Consider the following 9,321-nt stretch of genomic DNA (forward strand, 5'->3'; position numbering starts at 1 on the left):
CGGAGAGAGAGAGAGAGAGAGAGGGAGAGAGAGAGAGAGAGAGAGAGAGAGAGAGAGCAGTCCATCTGTATCTCATCTGACAGCAGCAACATAGAGCTCCTCCACTGTCTTCAGATGTTCATGGTGATGAAGAGGAACTCGCCCGAGCTTTAATGGAACAGAAACAAAAAAGAATCCAAGTAAAACAAGACACACTGAAATAGACTCACACAAGAACACACACACACACACACAGTCCCACATACACAGACGGACACAAACACACGCACACACACACACACACACGCACACACACGCACCCACACACACACACACACACACACACACACACACACACACACTCACAAACACAGTCCCACACAAACACACAAAAACAATCCCCAAAAACCCAACACACACACAAACACACAAACACACACACACACACACACACACACACACACACACACACACACACACACAAAAATACACACATACTAAAGTACACATACATACAAACAGACCCACACACACGCAAATGCAGCTGCGTATTTGTTGCTTTGATTTATGCCACTGGGGATGGAAGGACGGGGTTTGTGTGTGTATGTGTGTGTGTGTGTGTGTGGGTGGTTGTGTGTGTGTGTGTGTGTTCATATGTGTGTGTGTGTGTGTGTGTGTGTGTGTGTGTGTGTATCCATGTGTGTGTGCTGTTATGGGAATGAAACTTTGCACACAAGGAGCATTGGAGTTCCACAGGAAATCCATTTATTTGAGAGGGCAGCAGAACTAAAAATAACCCCGAACAATAGCGCCAGAATTAATTGCCCACATTTTTAGGAAAAGGCGAGAGAGAGAGAGGAAGATGAAGTTTGTCGTTCCTCCTCCGTCTCGTTTTATGCACATGATGTTTGTGTGTGCGTGTGTGTGTGTATGTGTGAGAGCACATGTGACCATTGTTGGTGTGAGCATGCGTGTGTGTATGTGTGATGGAAATATGCGCTGGGTAGTTGTCATGTTATTCTGTATTTGCTGTATCTCTACTTGTCTGCAGCTGTCAACACGCGGCGGAATCTCAATCATTTTGTTCCCCAGTCAATAGCCCGCCACCGACGTCTTCTCTGACAGGATGAGATGATTTATCACCCCCGCCCCTGCCCCCAAACCCCCCCAGCCCATCCACAGTAAGGCCTGCCCCGCTCCGCTGAGCCCCCAGCCTGGTGTGTTCTGGGCGTGGCGGGCCGGCGGAGTGCTGTAGGGCCTGAACAGGGGGCCATGTGGCGTCTTTAATGAGATTGCGCCTCAGTGTTTAAATATTTAAGTGTTCCTGTTGAAGCCCTCTCCTCATCGCCGTCAGGCACAAGACTAGAAAACGCCCGGAGAGAGGCTTCCTGGGATCGGCACCTTTTTTAAAAGCGTCTCCGCCTGGATAATGATACAAAATAAAAAATAGGCCTTGGAATATTTAATGGTATTTTGGGGAAAACAAAGCCGGCTGTGTCTGAACCTGCGCATTCAGTCTCTCTCTCCAGGGCCGATAGGTATTCAGGGACACTGTGACAGAGTGAGCAGGTTGATGAAAAGCTGTTGAATTATACATGTGTTTTTGATGGGATATTTTTTTAAATGGCTTCTTTTGTTTCGGTTTCCTTCTCTTCCTCTTGCCAAATAATTTCCTTTCCCTGACATTCTCCTCCTATTTTATGCTGGGCTCTGCACTGTTGTTGTGCGGCGTATTTTTCCACAGTTCAACTCTTTATTTTATGCTTGATATTTTTACATCCTACCCCCCACCACCCACACAGGGGGGGGGTCCACTGCCTGCCACCCCCTGCTGGGCTTAGAGGCCACGGCGCTAGTAATGTTGACAGTTCCACGTATATATGACTGAAAGTGTGTTTGTGTGTCTGTGTGTGTGTGTGTGTGTGTGTGTGTGTGTGGCATGTGCGTGTGTGTGTTCTCTGTTAGTGCCTCTGTGCACTCATGCACGTGTGTGAATCTGTGTGCGTACATGCGCGTGTGTGCACTAGTTTTCCTGTGTGCGTTTGTGCGCTCATGCATGTGTGTGTATTTGTATGTTTGTGCAAATGAGGGAGGGACACAGTGAGAGAGAGCGAGCGAGGGTTTGTGTTTCGGTTCCAGACGTTAGTCTGGAGGGGAGAGGTGGTTGCAGTATTTCTTAAGTGGTACAAATGGTGGAGGCAGACATGGGAATGAGAGGCAGGGGACTGGCAGTCTGACTGAGCTATGGTTTTAATAATAATAACTCTAGCATTGTGCTGATGATGTAACCACGGTGCTTTACTCCAATTCAAATCCTGTAAACCAACGTAACTTGTTTGGGTGCTTTGAGGCAGATAGCCAATTCTGCCTCAATTATTAGTAGAAAAGTGAGTATACTGTGATCCTACTGCATTCAAAAATGACGTAATTCCAAACATACTTGATTCGTCCATCAAAAAGCATTCAATGTCATAATGTGTTCAAATGATAAACAAGCAAAGGCTGAGAGCTTTCAGGCGGGTTGTGATGGTTGGAGGGAGACCAGTAAATATGAGTCCAGTTTGATTGTATGTTCAAGAAACCCTGCAGCCCTGGGAGGCCCGGGAATCGAGTGTGGAGACGCTGGCATCATGATGAGCTTCGTTATCATCTCTTTACCTTCCAGCTGGAGCGGCTGAGAGTGGAGGAAGCCAGAACAGACAGCATCTCTGGTAACTCTACCCCTCTCTTCTGGCCAGATCCTCCCCACCACACCCCTCCTCCTTGTCCTCCCTCCTCCCCACCACACCCCTCCTCCTTCTCCTCCCTCCTGCCCACCACACCCCTCCTCCTTGTCCTCCCTCCTCCCCACCACACCCCTCCTCCTTCTCCTCCCTCCTGCCCACCACACCCCTCCTCCTTCTCCTCCCTCCTGCCCACCACACCCCTCCTCCTTCTCCTCCCTCCTCCCCACCACACCCCTCCTCCTTCTCCTCCCTCCTCCCCACCACACCCCTCCTCCTTCTCCTCCCTCCTCCCCACCACACCCCTCCTCCTTCTCCTCCCTCCTGCCCACCACACCCCTCCTCCTTCTCCTCCCTCCTCCCCACCACACCCCTCCTCGCACCACCTTATCCTCCCCTTTTCCACACAAGAATGAACCCCCAAACTCACTCTACATCCACCCCCAAACTCACTCTACATCCACCCCCAAACTCACTCTACATCCACCCCCAAACTCACTCTACATCCACCCCCAAACTCACTATACTCTCAACTCCAGACTCAACACACTCAACCCACCCAAACCCACTCTAAATCCACCCCAAAAGCAGCCACCAACCCCCCCTCCCCCTCCACAGACACACACACAGACACACACACACAGGTAAGAGTCACCTCCCTAGGTCCAGGCTGAATGAAACACTGTAACCCATTCCGCTCCGCCCCCACCAGCCGGTCCGATGCGGTCTCACCCGAGGGACACTGACGTCGCTGTCGGCTTCATCGTTTGTCCAGCGCTCCCTGGCGGCCAGGGGCCCCGTCGCACAGGGGGCCCTCGGTGGACAGTCCCCCCTCCTACAGAGCCAACCCTCACCCACCCCACCCGCCCTATCCGGTGCCTCCCCCCAGCGTCCTCCCGTTTTCCCCCTCCCTCCCTCTCTCCCCGTCTCCCACCCCACAACGCATTATTAATGATGAGAGGGACAGCTTTCATTTGATCTATTACTTAGAGCAGGGCGGCAGGCGGGGGCCACTGCAGCCCCCCCGCTGCATCCTTCATTATTTCATGGAGGCTTTCTCCTCCTCTGTTGTGCGGATGAAATATTGAAGTTGAGGAGTGTAGTGCAAAGTGGCTCCACGCAGGGCCAGGTAGGTGTGTGTGTCTGTGTGTCTAGGTGTGTGTTTGGCTAGGTGTTTGTGTGTGTGTGTGTGTGTGTGTGTGTGTGTGTGTTTGTGTACATTGTTAGCTTGGTTATGTTTGTGTGTATATGGTTGTGTAGTGTACTTGGCAAGTTTGTGTGTACATTAGCGTGTGTGTGTGTGTGTGTGTGGGGGGGGTGTTTGTGTGTGTGTGTGTGTGTGTGGTGTCTAGCGGGGGATTGTGTGTGTGTGTGTGTGTGTGATCAACCTGCTCCCCTCATACAGACTTCTCAATGAGTGTGCGAGGACTTTTATCTCTCTCCCTTCAGTAGTGCGGCCGTACACGGGAAGCTCAGCGTATTAGATATTAACTTTCCTCAATCCAAGCTCAACTTTTTCACTTTGAAATATTCAGTGTACTTTTTTCACCACATTTGTATGGAAGCAATGTTCACTAAAAAGTCACTAGCAAAGCTATGCAGTGCAATAATTACCCCGCTCCACCTGTGCCCAGAAGAAACGTTGAGGCCAACTTGGCTCTGACATCGTCTTCATTCTTTTAGCATCACGTAAACGACAACAACACGGCCATTCAGTGGAGGCTGAGTCCCTACACCCAACACTAAAGTGCTACTAATTGCTTTTCCTTTTATTACCTCATAAAAGGTTTTGACTCTCCGAAGAAGGAGGAGAGCGACTGAGTTACTTTTATAGGACGCAAAATTCAAATTACAAAAATGTCTTCACGTTAAGAGTTAACGTCCGGCCACCAACAAATCAGTCAAGATGCGCGCACACAGGCCCTCCCTGGCCCAGAGAACAACGTCCACACACTCCTACCTTTACCCATTACTGCTGCATCCAGCGCAATTAAGCCACGTACCATTAACCTCCTCTATTGGAATCCATTCCTCCATAAACATTATGTTTCATTCCAACATATGAGATAATATGTGATGGCTGTAAGATATGCATCCGCTGCATAACTCGCTTGCCCCCATCAAGGGGACGCTGAAATGAAGTAATTGGTAGAAGAGAGAGAGAGAGATAGAGAGAGAGAGAGAGAGAGAGAGAGAGAGAGAGAGAGAGAGAGAGAGAGAGAGAGAGAGAGAGAGAGAGAGAGAGAGAGAGAGAGAGAGAGAGAGAGAGGGTGGAGTGGGGTGGGGCTAATCCAATGTGCTTATGTGGGAGAGGGGGCAGAGGGATGACATTGATATACAGTGCTCCATTAATTGCCGTATGAATGGGGTGTGAGGCGGACGCTCTCTCTGCTGATGCATCGCCGTAAAGAGATGGGTCCACTCTGTCTTCTGCGGCCCACAGCGTAGCCAAGCTCATAATTATTAAAACCCCCAATTAATCTTCCCATCACTCGAGCCGGAATATACAATACCCCCTCCCTGTATAAACCCTTACAGGAGACACCCCAGTCAACGTTTGCGTGCGGGTGCTTGTATGTGTGTGTGTGTGTGTGTGTGTGTGTGTGTGTGTATGTGTGTGTGTGTGTGTGTGTGTGTGTGTGTGTGTGTGTGTGTGTGTGCGTGTGCATAGGGGTGTGTGTGTGTGTGAGTGGGGAGGATGATGTATTGTCACACTCTTGCCCGGGCCAAGAGGAGCATCATGTACAGTACATTGTTTTAGTTCTCTGAGTGCTGCAGAGATGAGGGCCCTGACCACAACGTCTTACTGATGGACACATCATCCAGCAGTTAGACGGTCACTAACCACATGAAGGAAGCCTGTGTAGATGAATAGAAGCATAGGCTGTTGTAACGGCAAACCCACATACTTCATGTGCCATCGAGACTTAATAAAGAGTTGGCATGGAGATATATACAAGGTCTGCTTCTCTTTACTGCACGTTTACACCAGGTGGGACACACAGGTACAGGCAGTGAGGCAGACGTTTTCAATTCAACATTTACTTTATTCAAAGGCTCTTTTCAATCACTTTTTATTGTGGATAAAACTTTAAATTAACATATTTGAAAACAAACACAAAACTAGCAAAATTGTACAGTATATTGTGTTCTTAAAACGGTTAAGGTAGAAGCTGATGCTAAGGATGCTATATTGTTATCAATAAGTAGGTCTTCTGATGGATCAGAATAGAAGCGATATGCATATTCCTGTATCTCCAATCAAGGACGCATGTGTGTGTGCAAGAGATAGAGAGAGAGAGAGAGAGAGAGAGAGAGAGAGAGAGAGAGGAAAGGAAGGAGAAAGGGGGGAGGGAGGCTAAAGCTAAGTTGTGATTTTACAGGGAAACGCGGGCCTCTAGCGATGCAACACTTGCTTGTTATAAAAACAATCTCTTTAGCCCATTCACATCTCGCCCCTCCATTTCATCTACTTCTGCGTAACACCTTACTGGCATCTAGTGGCGACGCGCGGTACTGCAACCCAAGAACTGTAAGGGCTGTCCGTGAGGTAAGGGGGTTCATTGTTTACAAGCGACAGTGTTCCTTAATTAAAAGCAGCACTTGCTGGAGCACTTTGTCTGCCGAAGGGCCGGCATCCACAACGACACAAGCAGGGCCTCTCACCCTCCGATAAGCCTCCTCCACTCTGAAACACATGGGGGGAAAGAAACCAAGATCCACATGTTGAAGATGTAAAGCTCTAATCAAATCCATAATAGTAGCTGTAAGAGACACGTTATAAGGGATCAGATGTGATCTCCTACAACGTATCGTGGAGTACTTGGGAGAGAAGCGTTTCGTCAGATCGTCTGACAGTGATAAATTATGTGCTTCTCCAGACCATCTGAGGAGGAACAGCAGCTGAGTTCAACCGTCTTCCCCTCAAAGAAAGAACAATGGCTCGTGTGTACCAAACACCACGTTGACGTGATGGAATGAGCTGGTGAGGAACTCTCTCTCTCCCTCCCCCTATCTCTCTCTCCCTATCTCTCCCTCCCGCTCTCTCCCAATGGCTCTCTGTCAAGGTCCCTCTCCCTCTCCCTATCTCTCTCTGTCTATGTCTCTCTCCCTCCCTCTTTCTCTCTGAGCCTGGCTCTGTGTGGGATGTCACTCGTTCGCCCATCCTTTTTACTCTCCCACTCCTCCTCTAGCCCAAACATCTGGCTCTGGCCCCCGTGCAGCGGGTCATAATCTTCATGTGTTGCTGTTGGTGGTGGTGGTGGTGGTGGTGGTGGATCTGGTAGTTGTGATGGCTGGGGGGGGCGGGGGGGACTGGTGGTGGTTGTGGTCGTTGTGGTGGTGCTGGGAGGGGGGGGCATCGACCAGTCTTGCCTGGCAGGTCTGGGGGGTTCACCGGCTGTGGGTTTACAGCCGCTTAATGGAGCACAGCCGCTCAGCCACTAATCACCTGCTCTGTCTCATCAGTGGACCCCCCCACGGTGAGTGTGTGAGTGTGTGAGTTTGTGAGCGTGTGACTATGTTACTATGTTACTGAGTTTATGAGTGTGTGAGGGTGTGAGTGTGTGAACGTGTGAGTGTGTGAATGTGTGAGAGTGTGAGCGTGTAAGTGTGGGACTATGTTACTATGTTACTGAGTTTATGAGTGTGTGAGGGTGTAAGTGAGTGAACGTTTCAGTCTGTGAGTGAGAGAACGTGTGAGGGTGTGAGTGTGTGAGAGTACAGCCACCCAATTAAACCCTCCATACTAATCACGTAGGAAGATGTACGACTGGTGTTAGCGCTTCTGTTAACAGATTGATAGTTGACAGATGTAAAATAATAATCATATTAATAGATTGTACGGTCTAAAATGATTATGAATAGAGGAGTGGAGGGAAGCAGGTCAGGCGATAAACATGTGGTGATACAGTGTGTGAGTCAGCGTGTGTGTGTGTGTGCTTGCGTGCGTGCGTGCGTGCGGGCGTGCGTGCGTGCGTGCGTGCGTGCGTGCGTGCGTGCGTGCGTGCGTGTGTGGTGATACACGACCCCTAAGGTTTGACCTCACCTGAGCCGGAAGAGGAGGTTGTGGTCGAGCTTCTGCTCTTCGTCTGTCTGTCCCTGTCCTCTGGCCTCCAGCCTCCTCCTCCTCTCCTGGGGGTCGAGGGTTAACAGGACCACCAGCGAGGGCTGCAGCAGGTCGGGGGGCCAGCGGAACAGAGGAGACCCCTCAGGGGGAAGGCTGGAGACCGGACCACTCACCGCCGTGGCGATGGCATAAGAGGCGGTGCTGTGCCAATACCTGGGGGGGAGAGGTGGGTGGCATGGGCATGGATGGATGGATGATGAGTGTATGATGGATGGAATGGTGTCTAATACAATATATACATCTTTGTATAGATATAGAATAGAGCCTTAATAAAGTCTCTCAGTCATTAGATGTAGGACGTGCGACAGGGCTTCTCAACCATCACAGATGTCGTGTTCCACTGATGGAACCGTTGCATTGCATCCTGGGTCATCAGAAACAGACCCTTCATCCCACGCAGCGACGGAGACACACCCGCCCTGTCCCACAGTGTGTGCGTGCGTGCATGTGCGTGGCGGGTATGTACAAGGTGTGTGCGTGCGTTCGTGTGTGTGTGTGTGCGTGTATGCGTGCGTGGTGCATGCATGCGTGTGTGCGATGGCTCCCACCGAGCCCCCTCCCCGTGACGGCGGCGGGCTGCTGGGACGTTGCCACGCAGCCCCGCTCGGCCGTCTCTTACCTGTCGACGATGACGGGAGCCTGAGAGGCCTCCTTGCCCATTTGCTCCGCTGTGATGTAGTTCCCCAGGGCGTAGAAGGCCCGGCGGATGAGGGGAGGCTCCCGATCAAAGATGGCTCTCCAGGGGGAGAGGCACTGGGGAGGGGACCGCAGCAGCCTGGCCCCCAGAGCCTCCCTCAGAGACTCAGTCAGAGTGGTCTTCCCTGTGATGAGCGATGAGAGGTGGAGGAGAAGAGGAGGAAGAGGAGAGCCATGTAAGAGAAAGACAAGATGGGATACCTGGTAGAAGAGCTGGCATGGCAAGGTCAAACATGGAACTGGGAATGGTGAGTTTCCCAGTAGGTTTCCCTTTTCAAATCAGTTATTTTCAATTGAATATACAAAAAGAGCAGAAATGACTACTCTGATTACATTTTGGAAGTGGTAAGATTGAAACTATGGGCAAAGATAAGATGGGATGCATTTGTGAGTACAAATATATGATTGCCTGGGTATGCTGTAACAAGCTTTAATTTCAGTGTCCTGTAGCTATTTTTCTGAGGTCATGATCTAAAAGAGAAATGCCATCAAAGAGCTCATTTAGGAGATAACTGCATCAGCAGAGTAAGTTGTCAGCGAATCAGGAAGGCTTGCAGACATCAGCCTAATGACCACCATCCCCTCCTCCCCATGAGCTAATGCTGTTAACCTGTAGCGTCCAGTCCTTCTATGACAACCACGGGGAAGTCTGGACTGTGTCTGGACTCGTCTGTCTTGCCCACAAGCTCCAGCACGGCCCTGGACTCTGGGATGATGTCACAGCTCTGTGGAGCAGAAACACAACGCGTTGGTCAGCGGATGTGATCCGATGGTTTGATAGACATATGTTTTATA

General features: G+C 50.4%; 1 protein-coding gene across 1 annotated transcript in view; it reads right to left on the bottom strand.

Moving 5' to 3' along the window:
- Window positions 1-5,789: 5,789 nt before the first annotated feature.
- cmpk2 (cytidine monophosphate (UMP-CMP) kinase 2, mitochondrial) overlaps window positions 5,790-9,321 on the bottom strand; it is a 4,527-nt gene continuing 995 nt past the window's right edge. The window contains exons 2-5 of the mRNA XM_079753013.1: window positions 9,137-9,251; window positions 8,450-8,651; window positions 7,750-7,983; window positions 5,790-6,390 (exon numbers count right to left, since the gene is read on the bottom strand). Coding sequence (XP_079609139.1) covers window positions 6,270-6,390; window positions 7,750-7,983; window positions 8,450-8,651; window positions 9,137-9,251 — 672 coding nt within the window. The 3' untranslated portion in view covers window positions 5,790-6,269. The remainder of the gene's footprint in view (window positions 6,391-7,749; window positions 7,984-8,449; window positions 8,652-9,136; window positions 9,252-9,321) is intronic.

Source organism: Pollachius pollachius (assembly GCF_949987615.1).
Source record: "Pollachius pollachius genome assembly, chromosome: 15".
In the NCBI taxonomy this organism is placed as follows: Eukaryota; Metazoa; Chordata; class Actinopteri; order Gadiformes; family Gadidae; genus Pollachius; species Pollachius pollachius.